Genomic DNA, 17,705 nt, shown 5'->3' with positions numbered 1-17,705 from the left:
GCAAAATCAGTCCAGGGAAGCCACTGAGTGGCCCTCGCTTGAATGAATACCATCCTTAGGCTGTTCCCCAGGGCCTCAAAAGAATACCTCACCCTTTCAAATGGAAAGAGAAAAGGCAATTTCTGGCTTGGAGGATGAGAAGCCCTAGCAGTTCTGCATTTAAAAAGCATAGAGGGGGGAAAAGCAGAGAAGGAAGACACTGAAGCTCACTGCTTAGTGTTTGCTACGACTCTATTTATACAAAGCTTTACTTTTTAGTTGTTGGTTTTTACTTACTGTCATTATGATAGCAGTGAAAATCGCCAACTCTTTCCCTCTTAGGCAATGCTTTTGAACTTCCTGAAAGGCAGTGCCTATAAACTTCTGGACTGTGATGGACAGAACTGATGGGGTGGATAAAGTCCCACCAAATGTCCTACACATCGTTCCCTAATGGAAAATTGTCAACTGTCCCCTAAAATAACTCACTGGAGTTTGAAGTTACTTCGCATTCCAGTGGCAACATAAACATTTGACACTGTTTTGCTACAATCAAATGAAATCAGACTTCTCACATTTGTACTAGTTGGGCTGTCCGTGTGAAGTGACAAGGCTGAGGGTGTGGTGGGTCATCATCCTGGCAAGATCAGGCGCCACCGAGGGCCTGGGAGAGCATTAGTATTAGAAGAGTCGTGAAGCTTGCTTTGACCCCTTGGTTCATAGGCTTGGAGGGATTCACATGGTCAGTACATGACACTTGGTGTGAGAAAGAAGACAGGAGCAGTCACCACACAATCAGCAGCGTCCCAGCAGGCAGTGCCACTGTGTGCAGTCTGGCCTGAAGAGGTTGGTCTTCCCAATCTGTTTCTAACAGTCTAGAAAATTCTTCTCTTCAAAATACACTTGAGTTGTTCTTTGCTGCTCAGACTATTAGAAAGTATGTGAGACGTCTCCGTGTCCAGGAGTGGATGCCCTGATGCCTCCCAGTGCCTGCTGCCAACCTGGGGCTCCTGCTGTGTCATCGGGAGTATTGACCGTGAAGAGCAAAGCCTGAGGCTACTACAGTGGATTTATCGCCTTGTCCTTATGAGCCAGGAAGCTTGTGTGATAAGCTTCAAGGCCTTGTAGTGACCTATGAACTCCAGGCATCTCCCAAGCCAGGGAATTCAGCAGTGACAGAGGGGTCTGGTCAGCCTCTGGCACATTTTCAATCATTAGGAGATGATTCCACAGTCCATATCTGCTTTGACCCAAAGTCTGGAAGCTACAATTGTTAGTGAAGTGAGATATTAGTGAGCAATGGACACCAAAGAGTTGGGATCAGACTACTTTCTGGAAGATTCTAGATTCTAGAGGCAGGAAGGCCACAGAGGGAAGAGAATCAGGGTGGTTTGCTAGAATTCGAGCTGAGCAAAATGTTATTTTGGTTGGTGTTTTGCTAACATTTTTTCTAATTTTTAATGAACGCATCTTTTGAAATGACCGCTAAGTGCCAAACACCTACCAAGTAATCTGAAGAAATATGTAGGAGGCCACATTTCTCGACCAGTGGAGAAGGCCTGGCTCTCGCTGAGTGTTGCGTGTCTCTTCCAGATGAGACCTCTGCTGCTCTGTGCTGCTGGGCTCCCAATGTGACCCTTCTGTCACTTACAATGTGAGGACATGGACAGCAGGGGTTATTACGGAACTCAGGAAACACGTCGACTTTAGGAAAACTGTATTTATCACGCTTAAGAAATACCATTTGAAATAGTGACAGTTTAAAGGAAATTATCGTTGTGCAAGGCAGTTAGAAAGCCAGGAAAACAGGATATTAAAACAAGTTTAACACAACTCATTAGAAATCACGGAATGGACAGTCAAAACTTTGGTTCCCACCGAGATCCCTAGACTCCTAGAAAACACACAAAGAAAACTAGGCTTAACCTATTTACACTCTATGCACACACACCTTCCAAACGCTATGCTAAGAAAAACTATTCTTACCATTCTTTTATTTGGTCCATTGAGCTAACAACTCTGAGTTCTCAAATCTTTTATCCCACCCTCCCCTATCCCTCAAGTTAGAAACTGGAGCAGCAAGTCAGAAGCCGGGCGAGGCATACATAAGATATTAAAGTGCTTATGCACAATCCTAGAAAGGATTTCATTGGGAACAGCAAAAACTTCTAGTGCAAAAACTGCTTTTGCCAGCAAAGCTCATTCTCTCTCTCTCTGAAAACAAAGGCTTACAGTCAAAGTTAGAATGGGCGAGAGGGAAGCGACCGCGGCCTTTGGTCAGGCTGCAGGTGTACACTGGCCAATGGCCCAAACTGTGTTCAGTCTTGCAAAAGGGGGAGACAGAGACAGCCTGAGTTCACTGACTGCGGACAAATTGTCGTGTCATGTCCCAAGAATGTCCCTCCAATGAGCCACCAGCGGGGACAGCGTAATTCAAAGAGAACGGAGTTACCTTGTCTTGGTTTGTCCTGAGAATCTTCTTTTGAACCGGACCTTCACTTTGTGCTTTGGGGTCTGGACAGAGACTGGATCTGTAGGGCTCAACCCCCTTGGGTTATATGATCATGGCCTTTTCACTCTCAGCTTTATCCTTTAAAAAATTTCTTTTTTTTTTTTTTTTGGAAATTCATAATAAAATAGTTTTGTCCCTTTTTTAGTATAATAACACGGAAGAGGCGCTATTATCCTTTATTTAATTTTTTTTTTCTTTTCCCTCAAGGATCCAAGTTGAAAGCTCTTAGGAGGACATCCAAGTCACCGAGGTTGGCTGCCTGGAAGAGCTCTGGCTGGTCCATCAGCGACAGGGCGATCCTGAGGGCGGCCCAGATGTTCCCGGAGATGGCGGGGTGCGGGACTTGCTGTTGGTTCCTGCTCTTCCTCTGCAAGCTGAGGGCAGTGAGGAAGTTGCTGACCGCTTCTCTACAAAGGGAGAAAAACACATCTTAAAATGCTCTGAACTCCAGAGTCAGCATCCTAAAACAAATCAACAGATCAAGCCTTTTCCCTGCTGCCCAGGACATTGGGCTCCCTGGCAACTTTCAGGTTCTCTAGCTATTCTCTTGTGAGCATGTATTGTTAAATATAGTGGGTCAGAAAGAGAAAAAGAAAGCTAGGAGGGAGGCTAACACAACCACTGTGACGTCAATGCACTTCCAGGGCTCCAGGACCGACCTGGAAATGTGACCCCTGAGCAGAAGCAGTCTAAGTACCCTGTCTCTAAGAACAAAAATGTCCTCCGCCCACCCCAAAGCAAAGTGATCCGACTTTGCCTGGTAGTGGCAGAAACACGTGATTAAGCTTCATTATTAGACCACCTGGGTTTTAGTCCCAGCTGTCGAGCCTTAGGCAAATTTCTTTGCTGAAATTCAGTCCCTTCATGAATAATAGGGATGGCAGAAGTCATTTTAGAATTTTGCTGTGGAGTGCCCGGAAGCTAATTTCTGTAAAAGCTTTTATGGTTAAGATCAATAGTTCTCAAAGTGTGGTCTGGGGAGCCTGGGGCTTGTGAGGCAAAGGGTTGTCATTACAGACCTGAGGGGGCACTTGGCCCCTTCTCTCTCCCCTGCTCCCCTCCTCCCCTCCTCTCTTCCCCTCCCCTGTTCCCCTCCCCTCCTCCCCTCCTCTGCTTCCTACCACCTGCTTCCCTCCCCTGCTTCCCTGCTCCCCTCCCCTCCTCCCCTGCTCCCCTCCCCTGCTCCCCACCCCTGCTCCCCACCACCTGCTTCCCTCCCCTGCTCCCCACCCCTGCTCCCCACCACCTGCTCCCCTCCCCTGCTCCCCACCCCTGCTCCCCACCACCTGCTTCCCTCCCCTGCTCCCCTCCCCTGCTCCCCTCCCCTCCTCCCCTCCCCTGTTCCCCTCCCCTGCTCCCCTCCCCTGCTCCCTACCACCTGCTCCCCTCCCCTGCTCCCCTCCCCTGCTCCCTACCACCTGCTCCCCTCCCCTGCTCCCCTCCCCTGCTCCCCTCCCTTGCTCCCCTCCCCTGCTCCCTACCACCTGCTCCCCTCCCCTGCTCCTCTCCCCTGCTTCCCTCCCCTGCTCCCCTCCCCTGCTTCCCGCCCTCCTGCTCCCCTCACCACACCTAGGGAGCATGCCTATTAGATACCCCAACAGACAGAATACAAAGGCTTCTAGTAAGCAAGATGTTAAAGGAGTTTTCCAAAGCACAGCACAGCACTACTCTTCTTTCTCAGCACACTTTGGCTTTGGAAAGGGATGGTCTTCTTGTTAAGAATGTTATTTCTGAGGACACACAATGTTTTGTTCCATTCCAACGAATCTTTTAAAATGCTCTAGTTCAATTTCTGATAGATGAAACTCACATTATCCAGGGGCTTTGGCCATCTTATCATTTGTAGGAAGTGTAAAGGGGCCCTGTGAGCAGGGGAGGGGTGGGGCCCTGTGAGCAGGGGAGGGGTGGGTCCAGCTGAGGTCTTGGCTATTCAGTGGCTTCGCAGCTTTTTGGGCCCGGGACTGTGTCAGGACATCTTAAAGAACAACCCATCATTTAAAAAATTTCTTCCCTAATGTTATTGAGTTTTAAAAATAAACCCATAATTTTTATTTTTTTCTCTTTCTTTTCCAATTCATTCTTTCTGTACATCAGGTTTAGAACAAACTGTCTATTTGTTTTTGCTTTGACAAACAATGGATCTGAAACCTTCCTTCACAGCAGCTTTACCAGGTCCCCTGGGCTTTGCTCCTCTCCAAGATTCGTTTTTCCTCAAATCGAAAAATTAAACGTTTGACTATTGATAGTTTACACAGAATTACATAGATGTTGCGTCTCCATGCAACTTGTCTGAACCCAGTCATACTTTACCTGTAGGCACCCAGGTTGATACAGCTGATGCCCAGGTTGTATCTGGACCGGATGAAACCTGGCTGGATCTCCAGGGCTCTCGTGTAGGCTTCTACAGCTTCCTCACTGCGGTCGCCGTTTGCCAAGGTTGCCCCAAGCCGGTTCCACAATGAGTAATCCTTATGACAAAGACCAGAGCTCTTTAACATGGAGGAACCTTGGGGCAGCGTTCCCATAATCGGTTTGCCAAGGTTGCCCCAAGCCGGTTCCACAATGAATAATCCTTACGACAAAGACCAGAGCTCTTTAATATGGAGGAACCGTGGGGCAGCGTTCCCATAATCCTCTGCAAGGGAAGCAGGTTGGCTGAATGCTTAGTTGGCGCTCGTGAACAGGGTCTGTAACGAGCTGAATGACTAGAAATCCTCCTGGGTTAACTTGGTAAAAAGGACTTTCTTTCCTCAAAGGGCGGTGGTCATTTGATATCTTGTAATTAACTTTTCTATTTTAGGCATTTTGGTATGGACAGCTGCAGTGGGGTGCGCTTGAAATCGCTGGGGGCAGAGGTGAGAGGTAGAAGGAATGTATAAAGCTTCGCTCATAAAATCCCAGCCGAGCTGGGCTTCCTTACCTCTGGCCGGACGGTTAAGGCAGCGTTAAATGCGTCGATCGCTCTGTTGAACTCTCCACTCAGGTGGAACAGAACTCCAAGACCTGTCTGCAGGTCTGGGTCGATGACATCACCGTTTTGGTGGGCAGCTTCCAGGTATAATTCCTTTACTCCTTCCAGAACGGAGCTATGGAAGAAGAATCTGATTCAGTGACCAGGAAGATGAAATCCCTGGAGCTGGAGTTACAGGCAGACATGTAGTATTTGATATGCTTGCTGGGAACTGAACTTGGGGCCTTTGGAAGACAACTGTGGTCTCTTAACTGCTAAGCCATCACTCTTGCCCCAAATTGAAAAGTTTTCCTTAAAAAATTTAGAGGCTGGATGACAACTCAATGGCGAAGAGCACTTAATGCTCTTGCAGAAGACCTGGATTTGTTTCCCAGCACCCATGTAGCGGCCAACAATGATCTGCAACTTCAGTCACAGGGGAGTGACATCATTTTCTGACCTCTGCAGGCACCAGGCATGCACTGCATACACAGGTCTATGTTCTATTTGTTTTTGCTTTGACAAACAATGGATCTGAAACCTTTCTTCCACAGCAGTTTGGAAGTGGAAATGCCCATTTCCATAGACATTAAAAAAAATAGTGCGTATATATTTTAGTTTAATGAGAGGACTATTAATACTGGGTTATAAAAACAACATGGTCAATAGTCATGAATATGCAACAAGACACATATACAAACCACATTCAGGAAGGTTCCCATGGGGCGAGCACTGTGGACCAGGTGCTTGCCAGTGCTTGAAGCTGTGCTGACCAAGGATTTCAATGACAAGGAGCTAGCATTAGGATTCATTGCTAAAATTTAGGAAACAGATTTCCTCTGACAAGGGACTTAGATCTGTGCACACCTCATTCTCCCAGTACTGGTATTAACCCCAGTGCACTTGACTTGGAAATGCAGTGGGTAGGTGAATGTCTATGAATGGCTATCATGCTGGTTATTATATTTACAGGACAGCTTTTTGGGGTTTGGGGATGTGTTCTCCCCTAAGCTACCAGCCTGCGCCTCTGCGGAGAGATGGCAGAGCCATGTAAACTGCGGCCTGAGGCATGAGGAGATGTGGAGAACATTGGTAGCCTCCTTGTTTCCCAGCCACCATGAGGCGCTACCTCCTGGACCACGTGTCTTTGGCACATCACCGCATCACAGGTCTTACAGCAATAGGATGCTTGGCCGTTGTCTCACTCTAAGAATGTGAGCTAAGCTAAACCTTTCTTCCTTTTAAGATGTTTATTTCAGTTATTCTGTCACAGTTCTTAGAAAGATCCCACAGAGTGAGGACAACCTGTCAACTGGGGATTTAGACATCCGCCGCGTGGGTCCTGGAGAGCTTTTCTTGTTCTTCACAAGGTACTTGTACTTTGGATTTTGCTTAATCCAGTTCTTCAGCGCCTCACAAGCATCCTGCTGGTGGCTGGTATTGGTGTAGCTCACAGCCAAGGCCATCAGAGCCTTCAGGTTGTTGGGCTGCAACTCCAGGCACCTTGAGAGAAGGCAAAACACCAACGGTTATGGAGAGGTATTGTATACAGCCTTGAAACCTTTATTAATTAAAACTTGCAGAAGTTAAGTTTATTTAAGTCAAGTCACTGCAAAGTACTTTATTTCTCCAGATGAAAACCCAGAGAGTGGTTTTAAAAGAGGTTAAAACATTCTCGTGACAGCTGGATTTGTAATTTTATTTTTTAAAAATACTTATTTTATTTTATGTGTATGACTGTACCATGTTTGAGCCTGGTGCCCATGGGATGCAGAAGAGGGCACTGGAAATGGAGTTATAGATAGTTGTAGACTACCATGTGAATACTGAGAACTGATCCAGAGTCCTCTGCGACAGTAGCCAGGGTTACTAAACACCGAGTCCATTTTTCCAGCTCTGTTTTTGTTAATGAGCTTTTCCAAAGCCACAAGAAGTGTGGTTGCTGCATGGTACAAAGATAACATTATTTAAATGTAGCTGTATTATCTTAACTCCCTTAATTGGACTTGAACAAAATTTTGATGCACAGAGATGGACATCAGTACAGTGTTCTGCAGAGGAGACGGTGACATCTTTGTTTCTAGATTACTAATGCAGGCTTATAGATATCACAGGCTATTGTTGTCCCCCCTCCCCCCCCCCCCGAATTCCTTTCTGCTGGCCTCTGACAGTACTTTCCAGACTTAGAAATGTAAAATAGGGACTTTGCACTTCGACCCTTCTGGCTCTGGAGGCTGCAGTGGATCTCAGGCGGGAAGGTCTGCCAAGGCCACACATGTCGGAGCTGCCGGGAGGAGCTGCCTCAAACTTGGAGAAGCAAGTGCCCAGTACCTCAGAAACTCAGCCACAAACTCTGAGTGGGTTTCAGGATCCCCGTGGAGATTTTAGTGCTAACCCCGATCTGATGGTTTCTCAGTTCTAACCAAGTCAATCATGATTTCTGGGAGTGTCAAGACATCTGAAAAAATAATTCTCTTGTGTATCGCATGCAGGTTTAGGAATGACTGATTCAGAATGTTCTAGAATTAGCATCATGGGATGGGGGATTAAGTCCTATCTCTGCTTCACATGATCTAAAAGGCCTTGGCATTCCCTCATTTTCAGCATCTCTCAGCTACAGGAAAAGACTCTCAAGGAAAACACAATGCCCCAGTCAACTTTTAATGTCAGATGCGAATATGTGTTTAATAAGTACATTGAGAAGCATTTAAGGGAAATTCGTCTCCGTGGTTTGGGAAAATTATCCCATCATAGCTATGGCTATGTAGACGTGGCACTTGGCAACCCAGCACATGCCTTGGACAACTTTTTTAAAGATTTATTTATTTATTTTATGTATATATGAGTACACACTGTCACTGTCTTCAGACACCCCAGAAGAGGGCATTAGATCCAATTACAGATGGTTGTGAGCCACCATGTGGTTGCTAGGAATTGAACTCATGACCTTCAGAAGAGCAGCTAGTGCTCTTAACTGCTGAGCCATCTCTCCAGTCCGCCTTGGACAAGTTCTAAGAATGCAAAGGCAACAGCTGGTCCACCCGTCCCCAAGCTCACAACTGCGAACTTAGCTTCACGTACCTCTGGAGGGCAACAATAGCCGCCTGCTCATTTTCATTCTCCGCCTGGGTTATGCCAAGAAACTGCCACGCCTGTGAGAACAAGACAAAACAGAAAACCAACCGACCAACCAAAACGCCCAAACCAAACCAACACAAGAAAACAGACAGACAAACACAAAACAGACTGTTACCATCGCAAAATGAGGCCGACTTGCTTGCTATTTTAGTTAGTTTAGTTAGTTTCCCTGTGGGGAGCAGACTTCATTACAGGGAAGCTACAAAAGGGAGGACCAGCCCCACACTCACAGCTCTACCCCCTGTGATCTGGATTTATTCACCCAGCCCTCAGATAAGCCACCAAGGTGTCTTCTTAACCCCTGCACATTTCCCCAACTCTTCAGTGCATTGTACACTGCAACTTAGAGTGGTTCTGAGGACACAGTAGACATCCCATAAACATTGGGAGAGTAAATTAAGGGTGATATATGGTGCGAGTGGAAACCCAGACAAAAGCCACATTCCTTCCTAAAAACCATGGGGCGAACCTCATATTTGCCATTTATTTTTTAAAAGGCTGGATGGTTTCATGAGGCCCTGGCTGGCCTAAACCTCTCCATGTAGACCAGGCTGGCCTTGAACTCAAGCTCTGCCTGCCTCTGCTCCACCCTGAGTTGGGAGGAAAGGTGTGCACCATATTGGCTATCTCTGTGTTTTCTGTCCTTAGGGGCTCTGGATCTTAAAGAAGAGAAGCTAACTAGAAAGCAGGCAATGCATCGCTCTCTAACACGATCAGCCCAAGCCGAGTGATGAACATGCACCCTGCAGCATCTCATGTCCTTCTGCCCCTTAGCACACACAGGCACTATCCCAATGTGGACAGAGTGAAGGGCAATGCCACCTCAGCGTCTCCAGGGTCCTGAAGAATTGCAGCTTCCATGAACAGGATGGTGACAGGCAGGTCCCCTTCCTTCAGCCTTTTTAAGCCTTCTTCAAATGCTCCAGGCCAGTCCTTGAAGGGATTTTCAGTGTGAAAATAATATCCCTGTGACACAGAAGAGAGCGCAGCATGACTGATCCACGTCTTCCTTCTTATGTCCAGTAAATCCCTGAACAACTTGCTGCCTCACGGGGGATGCAGGTACCCCTTCTGAAATTGCATCTTTTAAAAAAGATCTAACACGAAATATGCAAACACTCATCTAATATTTTCTATGCATATGCAAAATAGGCAAAAGGCTCACACAGTCTTGAAATTAGGCCCTTTAGACTGAGGTCATTCCATGACACTAAAATGGTTTATATAGATACATGAAGTTTATGTAACCATTCTGATTGATGGACATTTTGATTACTTAAAAAAATTGATAATGTCATGGTGGCTCATACCTAGAAATCCTGAACAATGGAGACAGGCAGGAGGGCCACCCTGTGTTTGAGGTCAGCCTGGGTTACATAGTAAGCTCCGGCCTAGCCTGGGCTACAAAATAAAATAAAATAAAATAATTATTTTTGTTTTCACATAAAACTACAGTGAAACTTCATGCTTTAGGCTTCATTTGCATTTGTTTCTTACTTTATGCTAGACTGGAGAAGGGAAGCTTTAGAGAAAGCCCATGGGCTGTTTTCAGACCTTATGGTTGCGGCTGATTTACTGTCGGGTTAAAATATCTATTGTAATATTTGAGATTATCACTTGTTGCTGACTTATGTTGGCATGAGTTCCCATCAAGTCCCTTTGATTTAAGTGATATACACACACCGGTTGAAGAAGTACCATGGTGGCCTTCATCTTCCACAGGTGCTTAGAAAGGAGACACACTGTCAAAAAACCAGAGGATGTGCCCGGTTCCCATGGTGACGGGCTGAGTTAGCTCTCAGGTGTGTGGATTACAGCCTAGCGGATGGTGAGCCACACTGTTTTCCCTACTTAGATTGGATGAACACTTTGTGGGAAAGGCAAGGTTACTTTAAAAAATTTTTTTGAGATCACCCAAACTTGGGAGGGACAGAGGCCACTGTAAACAGACATTCTGAATAGCACTGTCGACTCTAAATTCCTTAAAATCAGAATGTTCAACATATTTCCTCTACCTATGGCAAAGTACATGCTGTGCAAGTGTATGCTACATTGAGCAAAATGTCACAACCATTATTCTAGGACTGAATACTATTGAGACTTATTTCATATACCTAAATGATGAGGTAAATTTTATCAGTAAATATGTGTGTGTATGTACACTATCTATATGTATACATGTGTGCATGAATATTTGTGTATTCTCAAGTGTATGTATGTATACATGTGTGCATTTTTATGTGAGTACATGTGATTTTTTTCTGTCTTTCAGGGTACTTGTTATAAATGAAATTTATTCTAATTAAATTCTAAATTAAAAACACTATGTGTTTTCAAAGGCAGAGATCTCAAGGAAGTTGGGATTTAATGGGCAACCTGGCTGTTGGTTTACTGGACCTTCCGATTTCCCAGGCTCTTATTAGCGAAGTATCTTTGCATAACTCTTGGGGCTCCACCGGGTTCTATGAAGACCATTCTTTGTACCAAGTATCTTTGCAGATAGTACAATAACACCATAAGAGCCTTCTGTGCTTTATGTAGCCAGGACAGATGATTGGCTACTGTGGGGTTAGCCCGATTCTTGTTCAACCCACTCTAACAGTTCTGTACCTGACCATAGGGCAGGTTGTGGGCAGGTTGCAAACTGTGGGAACAGTAATAAACAGGGACATTTCATTTTGGGTAAGCTACCCTCAAACACCAGAGTTACCTATTTCCCATCAATTACAGTTTCTTCTAGGTCATATTGACATCAAACTACCTTTAATGTTTAGTTTTTTTTTTTTTAACAAAGTAGTTCCTATATGGCCCATAACATGTGATCTAATGAGTCTGAGGACCCTCGCTAGCATTGTATTACCTTCTCACTGGCCGAGACGGTGACTTGGTTCTGAGCTTCCTGGTTCTCGGATATCCAGTTCCTCCGGGCCATTTCTTCCCATTCCGCCTGCATCTTATCCCAGAACTCTGTATCTGACTAAGAAATAGAGAGAAATGGACTGAGAATCACACTGTGCTTATTTGGTTTGTTCATAGAGATATGGTTTCCCTCGTAGATCAAGTGGGAGGAGGAGGAGGAGTATTTAGGTGGACAAAGACTCGGCAGCAGGCAGATCTTCTGCAGGGTCCCCAGTGGTTAAAGTGGATCAGCTCTGACTTTTGGTTTGTTTGTTTGTTTGTTTGAGATAGGGTCTCCTGTACTCCAGGCTGGCCTCAAACTTACTATGTAACTGAGGTGGACTTTGAATTTTTGATCCTCCTATCTCCAACTCCCAAGTGTTGAGAGTGCGTGCAATACATTGGGTTTATGTGGTGCTGGGGATCAAACCCAGGGATTTGCACATTCTAGGCAAGCACTCTCCCAACTGAACCACATTCCCAGCCCCAGCTGTGATTCTCCTCAGCAGAGAAATAACCATGAACACTGTCTATACCAATCAGCTAACGATTCACCACGGTTGCTCCTCTGTTGATGCTGCTTCCAAGGCCAGGATTATCTGCTTATATCAAGCTTTGCCTCTTGGCGCGGGGCAGAAGAACCTCATGTTTGCCTCTGCACCCTTGTCTTTTCTGTAGAAAGGTAGGTGACTGTATGTCAGTATCTACTGTTTTCCTTTTAACTTTCTTATTCATATCCTACCAGGGAAGCTGAGGCATTCACCCTCTTCCTGAAGGGCAGTGTGGGCTCCTGAACTCAGGCAGAACTGTCTGTGTGAGCTGCCCCACTGGTTGGCTTCGGTGTTTATTAAGCCTGAAGAGAACACTTCAGGTATCCAGAGCAGGTAGAAAGGAGTGAGTCTCTCAAAGGGCCCAGGAGCCATGGAAGCGAGGGCGGTGCTTCTCAGGGGTAGAGAAGGATGGAGGTTTGTGGGTTCTGACTTGCAGGATGCTGGTGCACACCTTCTGATAATTTCCTGCCATACCTATTTCCACTCAGAATCATGAGTAAGGGAAGAAGGGTACAGTGGTTGGAACCCTCCTTCTCACGGGCAGGGAAACAGAATGATCCTGAACCTCTGGGGGTCTATCACTTAGGGCCCCATGGATGCTAACAGTGGGAAGATCCCTATTCTCTAGCGCTGTGTTAGCTGCCCAAAGTTGTGACCAGCTGTGTCCCATTCCAGATGCTTGGAAGGCATCTTGTTTTCTTTAAACCCCACGAAGCAGTTGCAGGTACTCAGTCTGGACCTGAGATCCAGGCCCTTCCTCTGTACATCGCAAACAGCTTTTAGAACCTTAAGTCTGGTGACTTGCTGAAATAACCCTGGTGGAAGGCAACTTCCTTTCCATCCTGCTGGCCTGCCAGGGCAGTACCAACCTGACACGAGAGTTCGTCTTCAAAGAGGCCTGAATGATCATCACAACATAGTTATCCTGAGCCCAAGCATTTGGGGAATAAGAGGCAGCCCCTGTGATGTACTCCGACTACTGAACAAGCAGGAGGTCTTTAGGCCCTCTCCTCTGTCAGTTCTGGAACATTCGTTCCTACCACGGAAGTGGGCTCTGCCTTGCATAGGCCGCAAAGAGAACGGTGAGCAGGCTAAGGGGTGGGGATGAGAGGAAACGGTTCCTCCATCTAGTAGACCCCAAGATGTGCAAACAGGAGAATTTCAGACAGCAGCAGCCCTGGGAAACAGGAGGCAGCACACTGCAATGCTGTCAAGGGATGGAGAGGCCGTTGGAGGGAGGGCTTCTTGTTTCAAACTTTGTATTTCCTGAATTGTTTGTGATGAGTATGGTTTTCTTTTGTAATTAATCAGTAACATGAAACAACAAAGCCCCTAAATAAATTTCTTTCCCTCTTTTAGGCCCCGTTAAGCCTGATTATGATCAAATACTGACAAGTATGGAGAAAACATATCTCAAAGACTCAGGTTCTATCAGTCTGTGGAAAAGAAGAGTCCTCCAAGGGAACCTTACCATGTTGTGCTAACTCCTATCACCCAGCCGTTTGAGAGGTCAGTGTCTTCACACCTCTTGAAAGTCAGTCACTCCCCAGAGCCCTTGGGACTTGAAGCCCTTTATAACCTGAATGGAAGATGAGGGCTTCCATGCCGTGAACAGCTGGGTCACCTTTCCCGCGTTCCACACTAGAGGAGTAGGAGTGTAAATCCTACCTCCCTAGGAAACAGAACTTCAGGTGATGTGGGGCTGCAGGCTCCCACTTAATGAGATTCAGCAAGATTTACTGTTTCCACTTAAACTAAGTCACAGCAGACTAATTAAGCTGCAGAGCACAGTTTTCATTTAATTACAGAATACTTTTAGCGGCATCAATTTCCACTCAGTCTCAGAACCCAGACTTCACTGCCGTCGCTGCAATTAACACAGCTCCCTGCCCCATTTTTAATGAAGTTGAGAAAAACCTCCAACATATTTGAATTTTAAACATTTTGGACATGACCGAGGGATTTTATTTACTGATGATTTCCTTAGCTGTTCTCGGCTCTTAGTAGACCATTTTTCAGAACTGATATATATATTCATGTGATATATATATATATATATCACATGAATCTGCTGATACCAGATAGTGGCTTCAAGAATGGTCCCTATTGGTTCATATTAATGTCTCCCAGTTGTTGAAACCATTAGGAAGTGTGGCCTTGCTGGAGGAGGTGTGGCCTTGCTGGAGGAGGTGTGGCCTTGCTGGAGGAGGTGTGGCCTTGCTGGAGGAGGTGTGGCCTTGCTGGAGGAGGTGTGGCCTTGCTGGAGGAGGTGTGGCCTTGCTGGAGGAGGGCTTTGAGCTTTCAAAAGCCGGTATCATTCCCAGGTAGCTCTCTTTGCCTCTTGCTTGTGAATTGAGATGTAAGCTCTCAGCTATTGCTGCAGTGCCATGCCTGCCTACCTGCGACTACGCTCCCTTCTGTGATGGTCATGGAATCTCACCCTTTAAAACTGTAAGCCCCCAAATAAACAATTCTATTAGCTGTCTGGATCATGGTGTCTTGTCACAACAATTGGAAAGCTGTTAAGACCCACTAGAAGTGAGTAATTGTTTAGAATTTGTTTCCATTTTAATGACAGTCTTCTAATGATATCTACAGAACATATTCAAAGCCAACCTGGAGTATACAGTACAGTGGATAGGAAAACAGAGGTCCTTTCAGACACATGGGGTCAACTCCTTACTCTAAGTATGACTGTCTGCAAGTCCTCTCTGGGTACCGTCGTCTTAATTCTTGAAATGAAGATACAAGAGAAATTTGGGTGACTTGTTCTGATGAGAAAATGAGAATGATGTCAATGACTTGAGTGGATGTTTGTGGATGTCAGCCACAGATGGGAGTTGTAGATCCCAGGCCCTCCCCCAAGGCTCAGGGACTATTTAAGAGGAGGGGGCGGGAAGACTGTAAAAGACAGAAGAAGTCAGAGAGGACTGGAGTGAAACACTCTGTTCTGGACATGACGTAGCCACTGCGCCCACGAAACCATGGCAACTGTGGTTGACTGCCTAAGATCACACTATCCAGCACTCCAGCCTGCAGGAAGCAGAGGCTCACTAGCCTCAGCTCCTAACTGAGGAGCTGTGAAGAGTTGAAGGCTTCTGGGGGTTCAAGAGTTAGTGTTCATTAGGGGTATGGTACCTATTAGGTAGACCATGTTCCAGTGGATGGTCCTATACTCATCAGTGTGTGAACAGCATGAACTAGAAGCAGTGGTTATTTAAAAAAAGAGCACCTGGAGTTGGGAAGGGCTGATGGGTTATAGAGAGGAAGGAAGGCTAATATGATCCAAATATATCGTATGCATGTATAAAATTCTCAAAATAATGTAAACATTATAATAAAAGTATTCGTTGTATTTTTATATCTTTGAGAAAAACAGAGAGTGCAATAAAATATTTTTTTACGACCCCAGAATTCCATTCTCTCTGCTATAGGTTGTTTGCTGATTTAATTTCCTGTAAATACCTCTTTCTCTTCTAGACACTTCTTTCCATTTAAATCTTTGTTTTCCACTTAATTATTCAAGAACTAAGAGCAAGGTTAAGAAAATTACAGCAGAGCCTCTTGAACGGCCTGTTAAGTAGCAATTAAAACCATGTTTATGAATAGCATCACAGACACTGGACGTTATGTAACGTCCCCAGTGCTGGGGGGACAGACGACAGGGAAAATGGGTGAGATCACAGTGGCAGCAGCAATGCTTTTAAGGGATGAGATTAGGAGGAATTTGCTCCACAGTCTTTTCTTGTACTTTTCAGAATATCCCATTTTTTAAAAAAATTGCTAACAAGCATTTTATTTTGGTAGTAATTAGAAGCAGGGGAGGGAGGATGGGATGGGGGTTTCTGGGGGGAGGGGAACTGGGAAAGGGGATAAGATTTGAAATGTAAATAAAAGAAACTATCCAATTAAAAAAGCTTAATTGTTTCAATTCTATTTCGCAGTGTCTTCAATGATCTCGGAGTGTATCAGTCTCTCTCTCTCTCTCCCTCTCTGTCATGTGGTGTATATTGCAAGGCCTGTGTATACATATGTATGGTGTATGTGTGTTTGTATACATATGTATGATGTATTTGTGTTGTGTATATGTATGGTGTGTGTGTTGTGTATACACATGTATGGTGTGTGTGTTGTGTATACATATGTATGGTGTGTGTGTTATGTATACATATATATTCTGTAGACTGTGTTGTATATACATATGTATGGTATGTGTTGTATAAACATATGTATACTGTAGACTGTATTGTATATACATATGTATCGTGTATGTGTGTTGTGTATACATATGTATGGTGTGTGGTTATGTATATATATGTATGCTGTAGACTGTGTTGTATATACATATGTATGATATACATGTGTTGTGTGTACATGTGTGAATGTGGGAGTCAGAGGCTGACTAATGTCCAGGGTCTTCCTCAGTTGCTGTCAACCCTATTTGGGGGATAGTGTTTCTTACTTGCTCAGCTGGGCTGGCTGGCCAGAGAGCCCCAAGGATGCCACGACCCTGCTTCCTCCCCGGCACTAGGGTCACAGGCGTGTGCTGTGGAACCCAGCTTCTCATTGTTCTGAGCACCTCTCAGGTTCTCTTGCTTGACTGACAGGCAATTTACTGAGTCATTTATCAAGGCTCTGGATCAATTTTATACCTCTGAGTTCTCTCTGTTAGACATTCTGTGTTGATGGCTTGAGATATGTGTGGCTGTGTGTGTGTATGCACTATATGTATATGAATATATATGTACCTGTATATGAACATGTGTGCTCATGCTTATGTGTAAGTATGCATATATGTGGCAAGTGTGTGTGTGTGTGTTCATGGGTTTTGGAATTCAGCTTAAAAACGGCTTCAACTGAGACTCAGAATGTGGAGGTGGAAATGAAAATAAATCTTGCCTATTTTTGAGAAGACAAATCATTTGATAATACTTAGCTTTTCAATAGTAACCCGTTATTCAAAATAGCCTTTGCAAATATATATAATTATGTATGCAGAATGGACAAAGAACATGAAAACGTTACTATTTAGTGTACTGGCATTTCTCAGCAGCTTCTGACCCTTCTTCCTCCACAGGATTTATTTTTTAAAAATTTTATTGTTGTTTTTAATATAACATTTAAAATAACTTTACTTTCACGAGAAGACCTATGATAAAGGAACTATTCTGGTAGCAGACAAATGGCAGCCTTTGTAGCTGGTCAGGGCCTGAAAAGCTGGTAGCAGAGATATTGCTTTATTTCAGGCATAAGGGCTGAGACGGGGCAGCTCTGAGGTTAGAGCAGGCTAGGACCCTAGGTGTGACCTTCAGAATGAGCAGTGTGACCACAAATGACTCTCTCTGCGTCCCCAGGGCCTTCAGTGGGAGAAGCAGTCACTGAGCAGGCTTTTGTGAGCACCGAGGGAAATGATGACCTTGGACTGGCACATAAAGCTGTGCTCCGAGGGAGGAGCTCAGAGTACAGCTACCTGCCCGGGTCCAGGAAGAATGAGCCACTGAAGAACCACTTGGTTAGAAGGATCACAGGACACAGACTTTCTATATTTAATACTAATTTAGATAGGATACTAATTGATGTAGGATATTTTTCTCTATCCTTTTTGAATTTTTAAGAACTAAGTCATAGTGTTAAAAACTGCATTGACAGTAGCCTAAAAACAAATTGATAGGTTGAT

The 17,705-nt window shown here is 45.0% G+C and overlaps 1 protein-coding gene across 4 annotated transcripts in view; it reads right to left on the bottom strand.

Annotated features, from left to right (window-relative positions):
• Window positions 1–2,041: 2,041 nt before the first annotated feature.
• The window catches only part of Pex5l (peroxisomal biogenesis factor 5 like), a 197,266-nt gene continuing 181,602 nt past the window's right edge, over window positions 2,042–17,705 (bottom strand). For all 4 annotated transcript variants that reach the window (XM_052180646.1, XM_052180647.1, XM_052180645.1 and 1 more), the window contains 7 exons: window positions 11,440–11,556; window positions 9,402–9,545; window positions 8,523–8,593; window positions 6,747–6,944; window positions 5,412–5,577; window positions 4,802–4,959; window positions 2,042–2,898 (listed from right to left, as the gene is read on the bottom strand). In XM_052180646.1, the coding sequence (XP_052036606.1) occupies window positions 2,694–2,898; window positions 4,802–4,959; window positions 5,412–5,577; window positions 6,747–6,944; window positions 8,523–8,593; window positions 9,402–9,545; window positions 11,440–11,556 (1,059 nt within the window). In that variant the 3' untranslated portion in view covers window positions 2,042–2,693. The remainder of the gene's footprint in view (window positions 2,899–4,801; window positions 4,960–5,411; window positions 5,578–6,746; window positions 6,945–8,522; window positions 8,594–9,401; window positions 9,546–11,439; window positions 11,557–17,705) is intronic.

Source organism: Apodemus sylvaticus, chromosome 4 (genome assembly GCF_947179515.1).
Source record: "Apodemus sylvaticus chromosome 4, mApoSyl1.1, whole genome shotgun sequence".
Taxonomy (NCBI): domain Eukaryota; kingdom Metazoa; phylum Chordata; class Mammalia; order Rodentia; family Muridae; genus Apodemus; species Apodemus sylvaticus.
This window is presented reverse-complemented; position numbering and strand designations above follow the sequence as displayed.